At 38.5% G+C, this 22360-nt stretch overlaps 1 protein-coding gene across 1 annotated transcript in view; it reads right to left on the bottom strand.

The window, feature by feature from the left end:
- Positions 1-20856: 20856 nt before the first annotated feature.
- The window catches only part of ITGB6 (integrin subunit beta 6), a 73142-nt gene continuing 71638 nt past the window's right edge, over positions 20857-22360 (bottom strand). The window contains exon 16 of the mRNA XM_032423639.1: positions 20857-20955. Coding sequence (XP_032279530.1) covers positions 20857-20955 — 99 coding nt within the window. The remainder of the gene's footprint in view (positions 20956-22360) is intronic.

Raw genomic sequence — 22360 nt, 5'->3', positions numbered from 1 at the left:
CAGGGTAGTATGATGGTTAAAAGAGGGGCTCTGCCACTTAGCCTTAGTTTCCTTCTGTATAAAATGCAGATGGTAACATTTGCTTTATAGTGTTGCTGTATTAAATAAGTATGTGCGGTGCTTGGCACAGAGTCTGGCATCCTGAGAGTGTTCATTTGTGGGAAGGTAAATCCTGCTGTATCATTGTCTCCTGACCACAGCCAGGAATGGGGTGGCTAGAGCTCTGTGCCTTCAAGCCTTTGCACACCTCTCCATTGCTCAATGTATCACTTTGAATTAGATTTAGTTATTTGATTATATCTCTCACTTGAATGTGAGTTCCTTGGGGGACTGACTATATTTTCCTTCTCTGTGATTCTGCAGGGCAGCATGGTTCCTGGTCCTTAGTAAGTTGTCAAAAAGTTTCTGCTGAATGAGTGAGTGAATGAAGGGAGGTAGGAATGAGGTTCAAAGGAATATAGTGTTTGGAGTCATTTGAAACTCAAGAAAAACTTTAGAACCTGAATTATGTTGAGTGAAAACAGTGGAGAAAATCAGGAATTTAAAACTCACTTAAGGCATGGGTTATGGTGAGGGTCAAAATTAACAAATATTTTTTGAGTAGGAAATCAGGGAATCAGGGTCTTAGCAAGAAAGGGTGAGGCCCTTATTTATAGTGAAGATTTAATGAAAGAACTATAAAGCTATGGGTAGTTGTGAAAGGAACCAAAACAAGATGGTGAAGACCTAGTTTCTAGGAAGTGCTGGAAGTTGTTATTGCTATACCTGGGATTAAAAGAACAAGGGCAGGGAGCACTCACAGGATCCTTGCGAGAGCTATGCCTGTGAGAATATCCAACAGCACAGGACAGCAACTACTACCAAACTGAAGTTTGTCAGAGAGGAAGCTGAGAGTATAAATAGTCTGCTCTATCTTCACCCCACCCTCTTTTCTTTTCCTATCGGACAAACCCAACCAGAAATCAGTGGACAAGGGGCCCACAGAGGTCAGCTTCCCAGAGCACAGAGCAAGGTGGAGAACTATGGACAGTGATTCTGGAGAGTCAAGCAGAACTATCCAATGCAAGCACCTTCTGTCAATCTTTGTCCTGGTGCGGAGGCTACAACAAAGAACAGGGCATAATGAGTCCTTGCCCATGATCACAAACTTTAGATTCTAGGGGAAGAAACAAACAGGTAGCCAAACAATTATAATAGGATACAATGCAGTTCATGATATGAGGATGTATCTGAAACTTGACAAGTACTTAGAAGGGCCACTCATTAAGGCTTGAAGCTCTAAGAAGGCTTCTAAGAAAAAGTTGCATCTAAACTGGCACCTCAAATATTTAGCTGACCTCAAAAGATACAGTTAAGAAAATGGAAATGAAAACCACCAACTGGGACAAAATATTTGCAAATCATGTATCTGATGAAGAACTTGTATCTAGAACATATAAAAAACCCTCAAACTCAATAATAAGAGAATAATCCAAATAACAAATAGGCAAAAGATTTGAACAGACACTTCACTCAAGAAGATATTCAGATGGCAAATAAATATATGAAATGATTTTCAAGACCATTAGGCATTAGGGAAACGCAAATTTAAACCATAATGGTATACTACTATACACCTATTAGAGTGGTTAAAATTAAAAGGGCTGACCATACTAAGTGTCAGCAAGGATGAGGAGAAACTGGAACTTTTACACACTGCTGATAGGAATATAAAATGGTGTGATTGCTTTGGAAAACAGTTTGACAGTCTTGAAAAGTTAAAAAACATATAACTAGTTAGTTTCCTAGAGCTTCCATAACAAGTACAACTGGGTGGCTTAAAACAACAGGAATTATTCTCTCAGTTTTTTTTTTTTATTTTTATTTTTTTAAGATTTATTTATTTGAGAGAGAGAGGTGGGGGAGGGGCAAAGAGAGAGAGAGAGAGAGAGAGAGAGAATCTCCAGCAGACTCCCCACTGAGTGAGGAGCCTGACGTGGGACTGGATCCCATGATCCTGAGATCATGACCTGAGCTGAAATCAAGAGTCAAGCACTCAACAGACTAAGCCACCCAGGTGCACCTCTCTCACAGTTTTTCAGACTAGAAGTCCAAAATGAAGGTGTTGGCAAGGTTGGTTTTTTCTTGAGGCTCTGAGGGAGCATCTCTTCCATACTTCTTTCTGGTAGTTGCTGGTAATTCTCAGTATACTTGGCTTGTACCTGCACCCCTGCAAAATCTACCTCCATCATCCCATTGCCTTCTTCCCTGTATATCTCTCTGTGTCTTTGTACAGACTTCTTATAAGGGCATCAGTCATTGAATTTATAAAATTCTGGAAAATGTAAACCAATCTGTGATGATCAAAAGCAGATTAGTAGATGCCCAGAGATGGGAATCAAAATGGGGAGTTAGTGTGAGAGACGTAGCTGAGCTAAAAGGGAATGGGCAAATGTTCTGTACAGAAGGAATAGAGGCAAGAGTGGACTTAAAGTACTTGAGAAAATTCTGTAGGAGAGAGATTGGGTATTGAGGTGGGAGGTTCTAGAAACACTGAGGCTAAATCGGAAAGCTGGGGTTAGGTCCAAAATCATGTTAAATACCTTTATGCTAAAGCCAATAGGAAACCATTAAGGGGTTTCACTGTGACCAGATTTATGTGTTACATTTTAAAGAGAACTCTTCCTGTTGTAGAATTAAGAATGGATTAGACATGAGCGCTTTATGAGAATGAGGAGGCTGCTGCAGGAGTCTGGACAAAGAGATGGCTTGTGATTGGACGAGAAAGGAGACAGTGGCAGATTGAGAGAAGTGAACACATGTTATAAGTTGTTTAAGAGGAAGAATCATCAAGACCAGGTTTATTAGAGAGAGAGAGGAATTGTCAAGAATGATGTCCAATCTGGTGGCTTCATCCACAGAGAAATAAGTTTGGGGAAGGAGTAGGATTTCAGTTTGCGATATGTGGAGAGACTTATGGGACATCCAGGTGGAAATGTCCAGGGGGCAGTTGCATATATGTGTATTAAAGTCAGGAACAGGATGGGAGCATAAATTTGGAGGTTATCTGTGGTTGATAATTAAAGCCATGGGAGTAGATGTGACTGTTGTAGATTGAGAGAAAAGAGAAGACGCCTGAAAAGAATCAGAGGGAACAAGAACATTTAAAGGACAGCTACAGAAGCAGACTGAGAAAGACTTAGGTATCTAGAAGCTGGGGAGGAGTGTTTCAAGGAGAGAGCCATCAACAGTTTCATATGCTCTGGAGAGGTCAAAGGATTCAGGACAGAAATATGCACTGGATTTAGGGACAGGGATGTAAGTTATAACCTTAGGGAGAGTGTTTCTAGTGATTGAAGCCACAAGATGCATTTGTGGTTGGGGGTGACTTGGAGCAGAGCCATCCAGTGTAAACAGTTCTTTCAAGCAGTTCATGGTTGTTGGGAGAAGGAGAAATAGGTGCATAGGCTGTGGGTACATGCTTGGGGATTAGAGGAAATGCGGTTGTTATTATCATTATGTTAGTTTTTAGGTGAGAGACTTGAACATGTCTGAATTCTGATGGGAAGGATCCAATAGAGAGGGAGAAGTCAAAGATATTTACTACTGGAAATGTCAGAGTGAGGTCCCTGAGTAGGCAGAAGTTTCTGGAGCAAAAAGTAAAAGGATTCACTTTAGAAGGGAAGGCAATGCTTCCTCTTACAGCAGGAATGAAGGAAATAATGGTTGCAGACCCAAGTTGAGTCTGGACGCTGAGGGTAGAGAGTTCTCTCATCTGCTAGGTTCTAGTTTCTCTGTGAAGTAGCAGGGAAATTCATGTGCTGGGAATGAGGAGAGAGCTGGAGTCAGAGAAAGGAGGCAAGGCTAGTCCTGATGTCCACAGAGAGCTGCTGCGGAAATGTCGCTGGAAATCTGAGTGTTGCCAGGGACCCAGATGTGGTCAAGGACCATGAACTCATGGTGGATCATGTATTTTCTTAACAATGCTCAGCAGCCTAGGCACATGCAGGGAGATGTTACCCAATCACGATGTTACATACAAGGGAGTTGGAGACAGTGACAGGAGAAAGGTTGATGATGGTGGTGGGGTCACACAGGGCTCGGTGTCATGATCACAGAGGGGCAAGTGGAGGTATGCGGGAAGGAATCTGGCGTCAGACTCTTAGTTTCAGATTCTGGCTTTGTCCCTCACTAGTTGTGTGATGGGTCACTTGCCTCATCTGCACAATTAGCGTAAAAATGGTACCATATCACTGGCTTCTTAAGAGATTACATGACTTAATACTTGAAAAGTGCTTAGAACAATGACTGACACATAGTAAATACTCAGCAAAGTGGTTTTTATTATTAATTATTGTTACTTGAAACAAATAAAAGATATTTTTGGGCAAACAAAGAATGGGTATTAATTTGGTTTCTTGCTGGGTTGAGAGAAAAGCCACACTCTCATCCTTCTTTCTTCCCAGTAGCTGTCTTTTATGGGGTGTTTGCCAGGTGCCGGGCTTTGCTCAAGGTGTAGCAGTTAAAAGGTCATACTGCCTGTGTGGGATTCCGCTCTGTGACTGCGCCAAGTCATTGCACCTTACCCGGCCTCTGTTTCCCTTCTGTAAAATGGAGTAATACGAGTACTCACTCCATTGTAGGCTGTGGGTACGTGCTTGGGGCTGAGAGCAAATGCGGTTGTTATTGTTATCATTTTGTTAGTTTTTAGGTGCCAGACACAACTGGGCCTCCAGAAATAGAGTCACAGGCATTTTCCGTAAGATGTGGAAAGCACCCATAATCTGGCAAATAGTGAATCCTCATGAAATGTAACTACAGTTATTAGATAATACCCACAACAGTTACATCATGAGGTAGATATTATTGCAGTCACTATATACGGATGAGGACCCTGAGAGAGTTTAAGTGACTTATTGCTAAAGCCCTACCCTGAGCTACCCATTAACTTCATGTGGTAAGTTTCCTCATTAAGAGGAAACTGTACTGTGGATAAAAGGGAATGTTGGTTTATATAAGGCAGAAGTTTTCTAACCTATTTAATATCTATTTTTAGCAGCATTCCCCCAGACATTTATTAACGTCTTCTGGATGTGTTCGAAATATCACTTTTTTTTTTTCATATAACTATGTTGTGATTTAGCAACACCATGGTATTTTAACTAATAATACAGGCAGTGGCTAGAGTACTAAGAGGAGAAAACAAGTGAAAATTCATTGGGCTAAGGGCCAATTTCAGAGTGAGTTAATGAACTAGTTTTTCACCTTTATCCAGGCAGCAATTTATATCAATTTAATTCAATTAATGGCTTTCCCAGTGAATGGTATTTAGCCAGAAAGAAAGTTCCAGCCATGTGGAAGTTTCAGCTGAGTCTCTGTCTTGATTGGGTGTACACAGGGTGTCTGAAATCTGCCCTGTCAGTGCAGAGCCTAGTTTCTGCATGCTCATGCTTTCTTCTGCCTTCTTCCACATGTAACCTTGGAGAGGAAGTGCAGAGGAAGCAGGCAAGTGGGCACACATCCCTAGACAAAGGAGGAGAACCCTCTGGGGAGAATGTTCACCGAAGAGCTTTCTCAAAGCCCTGTATCTCTGGTTGTCACCCTGTGGGCTCTACCTTTCCTAGAACTTAAACAGAAAGGCTGGGGAGTGATCAATATTTATTTAACATCTATTAATCATTTTCTGGTAATTTAGATATTCTATTCCATTTAATATTCTGAAATGTGTATAAGATAGTTTTTGTAATTACCAATGTTCCTTTTAAACAAAAACAATAACAAAATAGAGGTGTTGCTGCACCTTTTAATTTCATCTAAAGACTCCGCAGAAAAATCCAGGCAAAATCTGTGTGTTCTCATCTTGAAGGAGTAGGTAAGGGTCTGAGAAGGAGGCAGATAGAGAGAGGGTAGAACTGATGGGTTAAAAAATCCTTCTTCCATTATCTCTTAGCTGTGTTACTTTGGTCAAATTATATAATCTTGCTGAGTTTCGTCTCTATATGTGGGACAATAAAAGCCACCTTATAGGATTATTGTAAGATGAGAAAATAATGTGAGCCAAATGCCAGGTACAACTGGGCCTCCAGAAATATAGCACAGGCATTCTGAAGTAGGGAAAATGATCTTAATGAATCAGGGACAAAGAAGTTTCTGGTATGTTCATACCTATCATGTACACTCATAGGGTTGGAGATCATCAAGCTTTATTTTTTTATTTTTTATTTTTTAGAGGGGAGAGAGGGAGAGGGGTGGGGACAGAGGGAGAGGGAGAATCTTAAGCACAGCACTCTGTGCTCAGCACAGAGCCTGATACAGGGCTCGATCTCACATAATCAAGAGTTGAATGCTTAACCAACTGAGCCACCCAGGCACCCTGCCATTAAGTTTTATTTTTAAGCCAATTTAAAATGCTAAACCTCAGGGTAGAAAAGTAAGATAGTTGGGATTAGACAGGAGATAGTCATGGGGCTATGAAAAGAAACCTGTAGACAGAAGTCTTCACCGACCCTTCTTAAGTTTAACTGGTTTAAATATTAGACTTCAGTGCAGCTTTCTGAGAAGAAACTCTGCAAAGCTCAGTGAATAGAGCACTAGGAAATTGGCAAACCTGTTTGATATTGCTAGTTGTCCTGGGAGTCATCCAAAGCATGCTACTTGGCTTTTCCATAGCTTAACTATTTTTCTGGGTTGAAATAGGAATCACAATATTGTTAAATGTATGGATTACTGTAAAGGGGGAAGGTATGGATGGCTTAATGACCAGGAATCCATGAATATAACTTAATTTTTTCTGCATTATGTTTGTAAATCAATATATCGTTTTGTTTCAGCATAATGGCTTTATTGGCATTTTGTCACTAGAAAAAAGCAATTTATTAATACAAGGCCAGAAACCTAACTAGGACTGATGGGTTAAATAACATCTTAAATACATTCCTTGTGAATACAGTTACAAAATTATAAAAGGCTTTTTGCTGTACTTTTACTGAGATAAAATTGAAAAACAAAAAACTGCAGAAATTGAAAATGTACAATTTGAAAAATTTTGACATATCTATATACCCATCAAACCATTATTATAATCAAGGTATGAGCGTATCTATCATCCCTACAAATTTCACTGTGATCCTTGGTAAGCCTCTTTGCCATCCGTCTTCATCCCCAAAGCTATTGATCTGCTTTCTGTCACACAGATTAGTTTGCAAGTCCCAGAATTTTATATAAATGAAATAATACAGTATTTACTGTTTTCTTGTCTGGCTTCTTTCACTTAGAATAATTATTTCAAAATACTGCTCTATTGTTGCATGCATTAATAGTTTATTTTTTTTAATTGCTGAGTAATATTCCATTGCATGGCCATACCATAATCTGTTTATCCATTTGCCTGCTGATGGATATTTGGGTTGTTACCAATTTCATGCTATTATAGATAAAGTTGCTATGAACTTTTGTGTACAAATCCTCACGTGGACATACCTTTTCATTTTTCTTGGGTAAATGCCTATAAGTAGAATAACTGGATGATATTGTTGTTATATGTTTAACTTTTAAAGAAACTACCAAATTGTTTTCTAAAATGATTGTGCCATTTTACATTCCCACCAGTAGTATGTGAGAGTTTCAGTTCTTCCATATCTTCTCAGGGATTGAATTGTATTCTCCCCCAAAGATCTTGAAGTTCTAACCCTCAGTACTTGTGAATGTGACCTTATTTGGAAATAAGGTGTTTGCAGACAATCAAGTTAAGATGAGGCTATCATGACTGGTGTCTTTATGAAAAGTGGACATTGGGACACAGAGATAGGACACTCACACAGGGAAAACACCATATGAAGAAGAAGGCAGAAACTGAGGTGATGCATCTACAAGCCAAAGAAGGCAAAGATTGGGGCACCTGAGTGGCTCAGTCGGTTAATCGTCTGTCTTCAGCTTGGGTCATCATCCCAGGGTCCAGGGATCGAGCCCTGCATTGGGCACCCTGCTCAGCAGGGAGTCTGCTTCTCCTTCTCCCTCTGCCTCCTGCTCTCCCTGCTTGTGCTCTCACCCTCTCTCTCTCTCTCTCTGTGTCAAATAAATAAATAAAATCTTAAAAAAAAAGAATGCCAAAGATTGCCAGCAAACCACCACAACCCAGGAGAGAGGCATGGATCAGATTCTCCCTTATAGCCTCAGAAGGGAGAGCTGACCAATTTTTCCAACACTGATTTTGGACTTCTAGCCTTCACAACTGTGAGACATTAAATTACTGTTGTTTAAGCCACCTAATTTGTGGTACTTTGTTCCGGGAATCCTAGGAAACTAATGTACTGGCCAACACTTGGTATGGTCAGTCTTTTAAACTTTAGCCACTGTACTCTAATAGAGTATAGTGGTATTTCATTGTCGTTTAAATTTGTATTTCTCATACAACATGGTGGCTATAGTTAATAAGCATATGTATTATATACTTGAAATTTGCTAAGAGTAGATATTAAATGTTCTCGTCAAAGGAAAAAATGAAAAAAATGTAACGGTGAGGTGATAGTTGTGTTAATTAATTTGATTATGCTAGTCATTTCACAATATATATGTATATCAAAACATCATGTTGTGTACTTTAAATAGATAAAATTTTGTCAATTATACTTCAACAAAAAAAGAAAAATAAATAAATTTACTTTTCTCTAATGACTAATGATGTTGAAAATCTTTTTATGTGCTTATTTAATATCCATATATCTTCTTTGGTGAAGTATCTGTTTAACTCTTTTGTCTATTTAAAAAAATTGATGTTTTATTATAACTGAGTTTTGAGAGTTCTTTATATATTCTGGATACAAATTTCTTATCAGACATATAATTTGCAAATTTACTTTCCCAGTCTGTAGCTTATTTTTTCCTTCTCTTAATATTGTCTTCTGAAGAGCAGTTTTGGATTTTGGTGAAGTCCACTTTATCAATTTGTTCTTTTTATGGGTCATGCTTTCGAAATCTAGAAATCTTTGCCTAACTCAAGGTCACAGTGATATTCTATGTTTTCTTCTAAATGCTTCATATTTTAAGATTTTACTATTAGGTTTGTGGTTCATTTTGAGTTAATATTTGCTTATACTGTAAGATTTATTTTTTTTATGCATGAATATTAAATCTTCCCAGCATATTTATTTATTTATTTATTTTTAAAGATTTTATTTATTTGAGAGAGAGAGAGAGAGAGAAGAGCAGGGGGAGAGGGAGAAACAGGCTCTCCGCAGAGCAGAGAGCCTGATGTGGGACTCGATCCCAGGACCCTGAGATCATGACCTGAGCCGAAGGCAGACGCTTAACCGACTGAGCCACCCAGGCGCCCCCAGCACATTTATTGAACAGACTATCCTTTCTCCACTAAATTGCCTTTTCACCTTGATCAAAAATGAGTTGTCTCTATTTGTCTATTTCTAGACTTTTTTATTCCATTTATTAATTATTTGTTTATATTTGTACTAGTCCCTCCACATTGCTTTAATTATGGTAGTGTTATAAGTATTGAAATCAAGTAGTATTAACCCACCAATTTTGTTCTTCTTTTTCAAAGTTATTTTGGCTATTCTAGATCTTTTGCATTCTCATTTGAATTTTGAAAATAGTTTGTTAACTTCTGCAAAATTCCTGCTGGTATTTAAACTGAGATTGCATTCAATCTGTAGATCAGTTTGGGGAGAATGGACATCGTAAAAATATTGAGTCTTCTGATCCATGAACAAGCAATATCTATTCATTTATTTAGATCTTTAATTTTTCTCAGCAATGTTTTATAGTTTATAATGTACCGTTCTTTTACATCTTTCATCAGATTTATCCCTAAGTGTTTCATACGTTTGATGCTATTTTTTAAAGATTTTATTTATTCATTGGAGAGAGAGAACACGAGCGGAGGGGAGAAGGTGAGGGAGAAGCAGACTCCCCACTGAGCAGGGAGCCTGATGCGGGACTTGATCCCAGGACCCTGAGATCATGACCTGAGCTGAAGGCAGACACTTAACCATCTGAGCCACATGGGCACCCCGATGCTATTGTAAATAGCATTTAATTATTTTTCAATCTGTAATTTTTTGCCAGTATATAGAAATACAATTCACTTTTGTATATATTGATCTAATATCCTGCAACCTTGCTAAACTCACTAGTTCTACTAGCTTTTCATAGGTTCCATAGATTTTTCTGCATAGACAATGATGTCATTTGTGAATAAAGACAGTTTTACTTCTTCCTTTCTAATCTGAATGCCTTTTATCTTATTTCTTGGCTAATTGCACTAGCTAGAACCTCCAGTACTAGAAGTATATGTTGAATAGAAATGGTATGAGTGGAAAGTAGTCAGTCTTATGCCATTAAGTATGATCTTAACTATAGGGTTTTCATAGATGTCTTTTATCAGCTTAAGGAGGATCTCTTCTATTTTTAATTTGATGAGAGGTTTTATCAGAAATGGATGTTGCATTTGGTCAAACACTTTTTCTGCATTTATGAGATGATCATGATTTTCTTTGAGTTTATATGGTAGATTATTTCATTGGTTTTTGTATGTTAAATGAACTCTGCGTTATTGGAATAAGCCCCATTTAGCTATGATATATTTTCCTTTTATGTATTGGATTTGACTTGCTAATGTTTTGTTTAAAATTTTTTCCGTCTATGTTCATGAGGAATATTGGTCTTTAGTTTTCTTGTAATGTCTTTTGTTTTGATATTAGCTTAATGCTGGCCTCAAAGAATGCATTGGGAAGTATTCCCTTTTCTTCAATTTTCTGGAAGCGTTTGTGTAGAATTAGTAGGTAATTTTTTCATTAAACATTTGATAGAATTTATCTTCAGAGCCATCTGGGCCTGGGCTTTTCTTTGTGGGAAGGTGTTTTGTTTAGAGAGAGAGAGAGAGCATGAGCAGGGGAGTGGCAGAGGGAAAGGGGGAGAGAGAATCTCAAGCAGGCTCCAGGCCCGGTGCAGAGCCCGAAGTGGGGCTTGATCTTACCACCCTGAGATCATGACCTGACCCGAAATCAAGAGTCTGGTGCTCAACTAACTGAGCCACCCAGGTGCTCCTCATTGTGGGAAGGTTTTTAATTATGCTTTCAATTTCGTTTGCAGATATAGGGAAATTCAGATTGTCTATTTTTTTTGAACAATTTTTTTTGTCTTTCAAGGAATTTGTCCATTTCATATAGGTTTTCAAATATATAGGCATAAACTTGTTCATAATATTCCCTTATTTATCCATTTAATAACTGTAGACTCTATAGTAATATCATCTGTGTCATTCCTGATATTGAGAACTTGTGTTTTCTATTTTTCTTTTCCCAGTCAATCTTGCTGAAGGTTTACCAATTTTATTTATCTTAAAGAAACTTTGAGTGTCATTGATTTTCTCTTTTGTTTTTCTATATTCTATATCATTGATTTCTGTATTCTATATCATTGATTTCCACTTTATTATTTCTTTTCTTCTGCTTACTTGAGCTTTCTTTTTTTTCTCTTCTTTTCTGGTTAAAGTAGAAGCTGAGGTCATTGATTTGTGATTTTTCTTATTTTCTAACATAGGCATTTATTGCTACAAATTTACCCCTATGTACTGCTTTAGTGGCACCCCACATATTCTGATATATTATGCTTTTGTTCAGTTTAAAATACTTTCTAATTTTCATTTTGAGTTCTTCTTTGATGCATGGGTTACTTAGAAGTGTATTATTTTGTTCCCAAATATTTGGGGATTGACCAGATATCTTTTTGCTATTGATTTCTAATGAAATTCCATTATGGTCAAAGAGCATACTTTGTGTGACTTGAGGTTTTCTAAATGTATTGAGATTTGTTTATGGCCTGGGGTATGGTCTATTTTGCTAAATATTTCATGTGTCCTTAAAAAAATAATAATAGCTTCAGCTGTTGTTGGGTAGAATGTTCCACAACTGTCAATTAGATAAGCTGGGACTATGTAGGACTCACCTTGTTTGTCCTCTGTCTCAGGGATCACTGTCCTTTAATGCCTGATGTCCAGTGTCTTGAAAACGATTGTTTTATGTATCTTGTTTGTTTGTTTTTATTGTTATTACAGGTGGGGGAGTAAATCTGTTGCCTGTTACTCCATCTTTTTTGGAAGCAGAAATCTCATCCATTTTTTAAGGATTTTTTTTTTATCACATCGCATTTGACCCCCAAGCTCGCTTTCATGAGGAAAAGGAGGAAGTAGGAAATAAAGGCTAGCATTAGGAACTCTAGAAATCTGTACTATAACACTTTTTTCAATGCCTTATGACTCTGCTTGGTTTTTCCCAAGGAGTGTTTGTGGTATGTGTGTGTGTGTGTAGTGTTGGTACATGAATGTGTTTCATATTTATCTAGAGCACATTTCAGAACCAATGAGTAAATGTAAAAAGCAAATCAAATCTGAGTAGCCAAATTAGACATAAAATCTTAGAAGCATGTTACTGAAGTCTCTAGGCTAAAATGTCTGTGTTTTAGTTGAGGAAAACACTTCAGACCCACACTCTTATGTTATAAATGATTCTAACATTGGGATATTAGGTTTTAACCCAATTTCATAGAAAAGGTATTAGAAGGACAAGAGGCTACACGAGGCATTCTCACTGAGAAGCTTGGCTGATGGTCTCTGCACTCCAGCAGCTGTCCCTCCAGGAGAGGGCATGCTTGTGTCCAAAGCTTCCTATTCATTTTAGGCAGTACGAGGAAAACAATGACCAGGACTTTGCTTCACCTTTCTTTTCCAAGGCTCCATGAAGATCAGTGCTTTTCATTAGCACTATCTTTCCTCACACCATACAGTAGAAAATACTATCAATACTAAAAAAGTCTTGTGACTTTTTTTACAGAAATCACATTCCAGCCCTATTCTAGTTTTCTTCTATTTGTGGATATCCACATCTTCCTGAATCACTTATTTCAAGATAGTTTCTTGGATTATTTTTACAAGGGGTTAATCATCTCTGTTTGTGCTGATTTTTACTAGTTTCATTTCCAGAGTAATTTAATTTTCAACTGTGGGGATGGCACACTTCCTGTCTGTGTGCTGGATAAAGTTATGCCATGCATAAACCAGATTACCCAGACGGCATGGCCATACTTTGTACACTATCCTACTCCCTGCAGTGTAATGAAATACCCTGCCTCCTGGATTTTCCCTGGTCCTTTGCCTTTAACTGTATTCCCTGAGGGGATAGTGTGACTCACCGATGTGAGCTGCAGAAAACCTGTGCATCTCTTTTTACTAAATCTTTCTCTGTTTTGACTTGCACTTTCTATTCAGGCAAATTCCTATTTGTTAGTAAGAGCAATTATTTTCAAGAAAGGCTAGGCCCCAAACTGAACTGGTCTTGGCTTGTTAGCTCAAGTTTCTTAAAAAACAAAATCTGAAATCTGTCATTTGGGTTTGTTATTTGTCATAAATAGTTGTGGCCTTGTTATTTCCATTAGTATTCTTAATTTTGCCTGTAGGTCCTCATGACCTACATTATTCTTCCACTCCTTTCCCTGGTTTTCCCAGTGCCTTCCTTTTTCTAAGAAAAGCCTGTGATTTGTTTGGTGGGTTGTCCCTCTGGGAGGATGGGCTAGGAAAAAGGCTAAGATACATTATTGTGAAATTATTCTTAGAACTGAACAATGACCTCTAAGGGGCCACAAATGTGAATTTGAGAAACGTTGCTTTAAGTGGTTTTTCCTTCATCTCCATCCACATCAAATATGTCTATCCTTTGAGTCCCAAACCTAAGTGTCAGCACCCAGAGGGTATGAATAAGTCTTTTTAATATTTATTATTATTTTTTGGGGGGAGGGAAGGACAGAGGGAGATAGAGAAACAGAATCTTAAGCAGGCTCCATGACCAGTGCAGAGCCCATCACAGGGCTCGATCTCACAACTGTGAGATCATGACTTGAGCCAAAATCAAGAGTCAGATGCCTAATCGACTGAGCCACCCAGGTGCCCCCAAGTCTTTTTAACACTTACACCTAAATTTTGTCTGTATTCTTCACTATGGTACCTGGAAGACTTAAGGGACCCCTTCTGAGATTTAAACTCACCTCTGGTATCGGGGAATCCTTGGTGGGGGGGGCTTACGTGTCCTATGGCAGCTTCCTGGTGCTGCTTCTCCATGGCACCATGCCTAGGCCCAGAACACTGTTCCACATTCCACTGCCTAAGCTGACTGAGCACCTGCCTCCAGGCCCAACCTGAGTCTCCCATCACCCACTATATTCCCGGCTGCTGCCTGTCTCGGGGTTTCTGCTCAACCTGCAGCCCTGGCAGGTCCCTGCTCCATTGCTGCCACTCACCTCCACTCAATGGCCTGATGCTCTGCTTTCTGAGCCAATAGAGCCCATCTTCCTTTCGCCATTTGCAAGCAGCTCCTCTCTTCTGTGTCCCACTCTTTCCAAAGGGGCACCACCGTAGAATTGCCTTGGCCCCAAGAGTTTACAGGTCAGACTTCAGTTTCTATAGAATTCTCTTAAGGTCTGGTTTAAGAAGCTGTTACCACATTTACCCAGAAACAGCATTCCTGTCTTACAATTTAGCCCTTATTTTGAATTATCTAACTCATGATATCAGAGACCTTCCTGTGTTATTCTTTTTCATGCGCTTCATGGTTCTTCCTTAAAATTTGTCTTCAGTTTTCCAATCATATCTAGACCCCAACCTTGGATACTCTGCTCTTTTTCCAAGAGGGTGATTATTGGAGGAACTCAGGTAATGAAAAATAACTACCATTTACTGAACATTTATTAAGCAAATATGTCAAATTCTTTAATATGTTATTCCATTTAATTCTCACAAGAACCCTAGGAAATACGGTCAATATATGCAATAATGATACAACACAGAACCAGGTTGAGGACAGGAATGTCTATCAGATTGTTAGCTCTTCCCTGCGAACTTCTCAGCAGGTGAAGTTAAGACACATAAATTTACATCCTGTTACTGCCTAAATCTAAGCCTAGGATATTGAATGGTAGCTTTGTGTGTTGAGAAAGGGTAAAAAAGATAATGTGTGCTTTCCTGTGTCCATCCGGAACTGAAGTCATCTTCAGATTTTTGAATGAAACATAGAATTGTATTAAAGCATGAATTAGTTATCTCTTAAAATGAATAGTAGATTTGATTAAGTCAAACAATGAGTGAACATGTTCAAAAATGCCTCAGATAAATATTGTACATTTTCTTTTTTGCCTCTATGACAAATTCATATGTTTTATTTTGCTCAGTGTTTTTAATCTTCTTTTATTTTTTTTCTTTTCCAATTCCATCTTCTTAGTAAAAAAAAGTTTCTAAAGTCTGACACATTTCTTGAAATCAATGAGATAGACATTTAATACACTGAAACTAGGCAAAATACATGTGACAGATGGTCTACTTATTTTAATTTTTATGATCCCAATGCAGTGTGTATACTATTTATGATCTCTGTGCCTCAATTTCTTCATCTATAAAATAGGAAGTACTAATAATACCATACCATCTGAATAAGTTATATATAGCATATATATATAAGCATATATATAGCACTTGGAACAGTAGGTGTTACCAATTTTTATTAGCAAAGTAAGCTATTTAATGATAGTAAGACACATCTATGAAAATAAGAAACAATAGATACATCTATTAAATAGTAATAGATGTAAATAAATAATAAGTAATAGATACAAATAAATCTAGTAAGATCTACCTGTTAAAATAAGAAAGTAATATGTGTGTTTGTATTTATATATGTACTATATATATATATATAGTGAGATATACAGATAAAAATTGTTTAACAGCAAGTTTTTTTTAATAACACACACACACACACACATCCATACTATGTATAGCAAAGCCAACTGGATGAAAAAATTAACCTAGTGATTTTCTCCCCAGTTATTGACAAACACTGGAGTTTCATAATGCATCCTCTTTAGATGTTGACCTGAAGCAGGATTGGCTGCTATACAAAAACCATGAATGCAAATACATTTCAAGCTGAAAAAACAAAACAATTTGTGCAGTAAGTTTCCTCATAAAACACACACCTAGAAATTGCAAAGGTCAGATTGAAATTTCACACTGAACTTGAACTTCCATGAGATTTGTAAAGCCTTGAAGTGGTTAATGACACCGAAGAGCAGGTTTGGGTCCCATCTGTGCCTTCTAGTGCCCAGTGTCTCTCCCAGGGCCTACCTCTGGGACAGGTTTACAGGACGAGAACCCCTGGGGTACCCCTGTTGCTCTCCCTCTGCTGGTTGTGCAGCCAAATGGGAGAGAACAGAGGATGAAGTTTTGATTCACATTTGGATATCTCCAAGACACAGGGAGGCAGCATTTAACCCTGCTGTGGTCCACAAACCATAGGAATTAATGCCTTGGCTCAAGCTGTGGAACTAGCTGGCTGCTGCCCAACCCACTGGCTGCAGAAGCCTCATCCAGAACCTCACTCATTCAGTACTAGAGCAGCCAAGGCCAACTGACCTTTAAAAGAGCCACTGTGACGTCCTGAACTTAAGTTTCTTTGCTTTTCAGTTGTGTTGACTTGAGTCTGCTGCATATAATAAAATTTAACAGAAGGGAGAATTTCTATTTATCACATTTCATTCAATCCCTGTTTCTCATTCCCTCTGAATAAGGAATTTTTTTTCCCATTTAGATTTCCATAAAAGGAATTGTTACAAATCACAAACACTTAAATAAATTTACTCTTTTGAGAGGTCAGCTTTCTCCTATGGTTAAAGAATGTATTGGTGGGATAGCTTCTCTAGTACTGGAAGTACCTAAAGGACTGTGTGTGGAGAGGTGAAGAGAGAGCAAATCGGAAGACCCTGGGTTGCTTTGGAGGCTGCCCTTTGCCATTCGGGGGGTTTAACAGGGTGTTTCGGGGCATGATGGTTTCTGGTGTTGAAGAGTCTTAAAGGGGAAACCTGAACCAGATTAAAACATTGTGGACTCTCAGCTGAAACCCCCACGGAGCTGGGTCTTCCCGCTGGGAAACCCCACAGGCTGCCTTACTCAGGGGAACAGCAGGCTCACAAGAATGAGTACAAATGAACAGCCGATCAACCCCAGCCCCATATATCTCATTCTCAACATCACCCATACATAGAGGCTACCCCAAAGACTTTTTCTTCCCACTTCCCAACTTTCCAGTCTTTCCTGGCTTTCCCCCAAGCCCAGTCGAGTAAACTTTTTGTTTCTTTCCTCTCCTTTTCCGGGCTCTGTGCCTTACTGTTCAGAGCAACTTAGCCTTGCAGTCTTCTTTTAAAACTTCTATTTTATTACCTAGATCCAACAGGCACTCTGGACTTGGGCACAGGAGTTGCTGTGACTGGAAGTTGGGGATTTAGGTTGGAGATGGGCTTTTACTATTAAGGGAACTGTGAGTTGGTGCTGGAGTGACTACCAGCTTAGACCTGGGGGACAGGTGGGGACAAGTGGATCTGGGATATGCATACCCTGATATTGTATATTCTTTTGTTTCCTGTCTTCTCCCCACTACAGAGCACAGGAACTGCTTATTTTGTTCATTTCTGTATCCATAATCATAAGAACAATGTCTGGCATTTACTAGGCACTCAATAATACTGACTGAATGAATTTAGTGGGCATCTACTATGTTATAGGTGCTGGAAGAGACAAGCAGTGCCAGCATGTTGTAAATGAAAACCTAAGGCAAAAAGTGATTTTTTTTCTCAGTGCTATTCAAAATGGGAACAGTTTCTGGATTTCCAGATATCCAGCTTTTGTCTACAACAGTTTGTTTCAGAGTATAACTACTTTCGACTTGACTTTCCCTGCCCTTTTGTAAGGAAAGAGCCCTTCTAAGAAAAGGACTTCTTCTAAGTTGGCTCCTTTTGTAAGCACTGGTTTCTCTCTGCTTCATTTTGGGAAAATGAGCATAGCACCATGGAATCTACCAAATGGATGCCCAGAAAAGTAGCGCTCCCTAACTATATTGGTTTGCTAGGGCTGCCATAACAAAAGTATCACAGAGTGGAGGGCTCAAACAACAGAAATGTATTTTCTCACAATTCCGGAGGCCAGAAGGCCCAGAGGAAGGTGTTGGCAGGGTTGGTTGCTTCCAGGGTCTTTCTCTTTGGTTTGTAGATGGGCTTCCTCTCCCTGTGTCATCACATGGTTGTCCCTTTGCGCACATCTGTGTCCTAATCTCCTCTTCTTATAAAGACACCAATCACTGGGACACCTGGGTGGCTCAGTCATTAAGCATCCACCTTCGGCTCACGTCATGATCACAGGGTCTTGGGACTGAGCCCCACATCGGGAATCTCTGCTCAGCAGGGAGCCTGCTTCTCCCTCTGCCTGCTGCTCCCTCTGCTTGTACTCTCTCTCTCTCTGTCTCAAATAAAAATAAAATCTTAAAAAAAAAAAAAGACACCAACCATATTGGATGAGGACCCAACCTAATGACCTCATTTTAACTTAATTACCTTTTAAAAGACCTTATCTCCTAATGCAATCATATTCTGAGGTACCGGGGGTTAGGACTTCAGTACACAAGTTTTATTAGAATAGGGACCACGATTCAGCCCATAACACTAATCCTGATTTTACAAAATGTAGGGTAATGTCCGAGCGTCTTTTAAAAAAACCTCATGATGTGGGTATTGTAACCATTCAGCAAACTGCAGCTGGTTCCCTGCTGTCTCCTGCCTTTGGTGGCTGCCTCTTTCTGTTCTTCTTGGCCCCAGAATGAGACCAGCAAGCTGGTCAGAGCAGGTCACACAGGGATCCGGAAATCCAAGAAGAGGGTTTGGTACCAAGTAAACAAAAGGAATTATCATCCATCTAAGGTTCATTGTTTAAATTACCATGTTTATTTATGTCAACACAAAATACAGTAAAACAACTTACAAAAAACCCATTTATCTTCATGTAATATAACTCTTCAGTGAACAGAAGTACTACTGTTAATGTTTTGGCCTTTTCAAGGTCCAGCCTTGGGTCAAAACAGTATTAGAGAAATAGCAGATTCTTCTCTACCTTCCCCAATATATACACAAAGGAAATTCATATTTTCTAGAATCCCATTCTAGTAATAATAAGAAATATCACGTGTAGAGGTGAATACTACTGTTGTGTCATCACCAACGCAACTTCCTTGTTGCTGTAGATTTTCCCCAGACCCTGGGCTTCAGTCAGGAACACAGGGGGTACCTCTGCCATTCAGGTGTCCAATGTGATTATTTAGTAATTCTTTTAGTATAGCTGTGTATTCCCCAAGTGTCTGATTTACCTGAGTTACTTAGAAATAAGAAAAGAAATAAGTCTCCAAGTGATCAAATGTGTACAGATCTATACGGTAGAATTGAAGAAACTTATCATAGATTACCTGTGCCAACTCAATGGATACATTTGAAACCTCCATTACATAATGAACTATTCACCTAGTAAAATGTTTCACACTACAATTTACTCAAAGGTAATAAACACTGCACCAAAGTACAAGACCTCATCTCTGCTCCAGTAGTTTAATTGCTATTTTCGTCTCGGGACATTTTCAAACAAATGATAGTTATCACTTAACCAACCAAATCTTTCCATCATTTAATGGACAAAAGACTTAGTCTCATACTGTGGAGAGAAGAAATAGCTTGGAGCTGGAAGATTAGATGCTGGACCAGTTCTTCTACTCACTCTCTGAGGCTTAGCTTCCTTATCAAATAAGAGGACAGTGCTCCGTGAAGCCGTACTAATAGGAAATAATATTCTACAGAGTCCATCTCCTCAATCAACCTATGGATCCTTAATTATCCACATGTAGTTTGCAAGTAAAATCTTACTTTTTAAAGTAAATACACAAATGCATATTCGCCATGTTGCACATGAAATGTGCAAGTTAGGTTATATAAATGGAAACATATAGATAGAAAGCCTATTACTCATGAGAGACTGTACTCTTGATGTGTTTGCTTTAAAGCCATTTAAAATGTTATTCTGTTTAACCCATGTTCCTTTTGCATTATTGGAGCTTTTTTTGATTAAACTATCTAACCATTTAAAGTAATTTTTAACAAGAAATTAAAACTTTCATATGATATTTCCAGGGTTTAGATGACTATGAAACTAAGTAAAATGGATTGAGAAATATGGGAGAAGTAGTGGTTTGAAAACTCAGGGTCAGGAGGGAAACTGAGTGTAGAAATTTCTTCTTCAGGTAATTAAAAATAATCTAAATAATAGACTAGATATTTCGTTTTTACTGGTAACTTTCTAATTTATTTTTTTAACTTTCTAATTTAGAAATTACTTCTTATTCTTATAAAATACTTATTTGTGTACCTGACTTTTAGGTACATGCAAATCCACAGAAATTATTAACACTTACTACATTTGGGACATCTTTAGAAGAACTGCATTGTCTCAGTTGAAGTAAAAGTCAGTATCTCATTTATTCTAGATTTTTAAAAGAATCCACCTTTAGGAAAGGGCAGATTTACTAAAAGTTTAGAATTAATTCACAAGTGTGATTATTTAATGTGAGCATATGGACTTTGTGATTTTGCTGAGACAAAGACTTCAGGTAGCTATATTCCTGCAACAAATGAGATTCTAATTTCAAACATTTTTCAAATGCAAATCAGGCCCTCATGTGTCATTTTGATGATTTTTTGAGGCATTAATACGACAGAGTTAGTATTCCTCAATGATCCCCAAAGTCACCCCTTTGCTAAAGATACTTCTCTTCCTGATTATTTTGAACCTGCCAACACAGTCTCTAACCTTATACAGACAGTGACTGATCTCCAGATGACCTATTATTATCTTAAACCCACCTCGTTTTGAAGCAACAAAAAAAGAAAAATTAAATAGTGCATTAACATTTCATATCAGTGAAGCAGACTCTTTTCATGCATGAAGTAGTTCTATCCATCTGTGGAAAGGTCCATCTTTTGTTTTTCCCTGTGTTTATAGGTTACATTTTTAAAGGTACTGGTGGAGCCTCTGTAGAGTGGATTGGTTCCCTAAAAAAAAAAAAAAAAGGTTCGAATGAAAGTATGTACCTATTATAACATGGTTTTAATATATTTAAATAATTTCATTGTCCATAACAAACTAGAAGAGAGTCAGGCTCAAGCTTGGAAGCCATTTGAATAATTTTGATTAATCATACTCTTAGCATTTTAAAATTTATACATGTCCATTTAATTTTTTAGTATGTAGAACCAGTCCCTTATATGTATCATAAAAATCTTACCCTGTTTGGAAACACACTAATTGATGGATAGAAAACAAGACTTTGGCTGTTTTGTTCACTGCGGTTTTACCAGAGCTGAAAGAAGTGCCTAGCCAACAGCAGGCACTCAGTATTTACCGAATGAATAGAATGAACCGATAGGTGGCCCCAAAATGAAATATAAAGTAAAAAACATAAAAAACGGGAAAAGTGAACTTGTAGAAGCAAACAAAGATGAATGACATAGTATCTGCCTTTAAGAGATGTGTTGCTGGTGGGAGGCATCACACAAGGGCACCGATAATCTTGCTAAAATGAGATCAAAATTCAGGAGAAACACCTAGCTGCTTGGGAGAAGCAAGGAAAGATCCCTAGGACAGTGAACACTGCTCTAGATGGTAAAAGAATGTGGTGGCATTCGCTTACTAGAGAATAGCAGTGTGTGGAGCACAGAGTCACGAGGCACTAGTGTGCGGGCCACAGGGCTCAGGAAGATGTACAGGTCCCAAGGTGGGTTGGGCAAGGTGGCTTTGCCCTTGGGGCAGTGGAGAGGATTTGTGCCATTGTCTGGATAATTCAGCTGTGCTCCTCAGGCTGTAGATGTGTTTCTAGGAGCCATCACCAGGACAAGCAGGACCAAGTCTCTGTAGGTGTTTAAAGAAACAACAAGCTTGATCCTCCAATATCTCTCCTTTGGTTGAATTGCTCCAGGCAGGCTCAAGATGTCTGGGTAAAGAGCAGTTTCTTCTCTTCCACTTTCCAAGGTTGACCACACAGGCGCTGATGTCAGACAGCCTGGGTTCAAACCCAGTCCCACCACATGACCTACTTAAACAATTCCAAATCATGGTGTCCTCACCCACAGGAGGCATTCCAAAGTGCCTACCTCATCCATGAAATAACACACTCTTTAGCACAGACCCCAGCATATACTGAGTGCTCAGTAAATGCTGCCTCTTCTTATTAGTTCTTATTTATACCTCTTCTTCACATCTGGAATTTCCTTTTCTTTAAGTTTTGGAGGGGGTTAGAAAGATACTTTCCCCCGGAGCTTTCACATTCAACATTTCTTTTTTTTTTTATGTTATGTTAATCACCATACATTACATCATTAGTTTTTGATGTAGTGTTCCATGATTCACTGTTTGTGTATAACACCCAGTGCTCCATGCAGAACGTGCCCTCTTTAATAC

Source organism: Phoca vitulina, unplaced genomic scaffold, assembly GCF_004348235.1.
Source record: "Phoca vitulina isolate PV1807 unplaced genomic scaffold, GSC_HSeal_1.0 scaffold1, whole genome shotgun sequence".
Classification (NCBI taxonomy): domain Eukaryota; kingdom Metazoa; phylum Chordata; class Mammalia; order Carnivora; family Phocidae; genus Phoca; species Phoca vitulina.
This window is presented reverse-complemented; position numbering and strand designations above follow the sequence as displayed.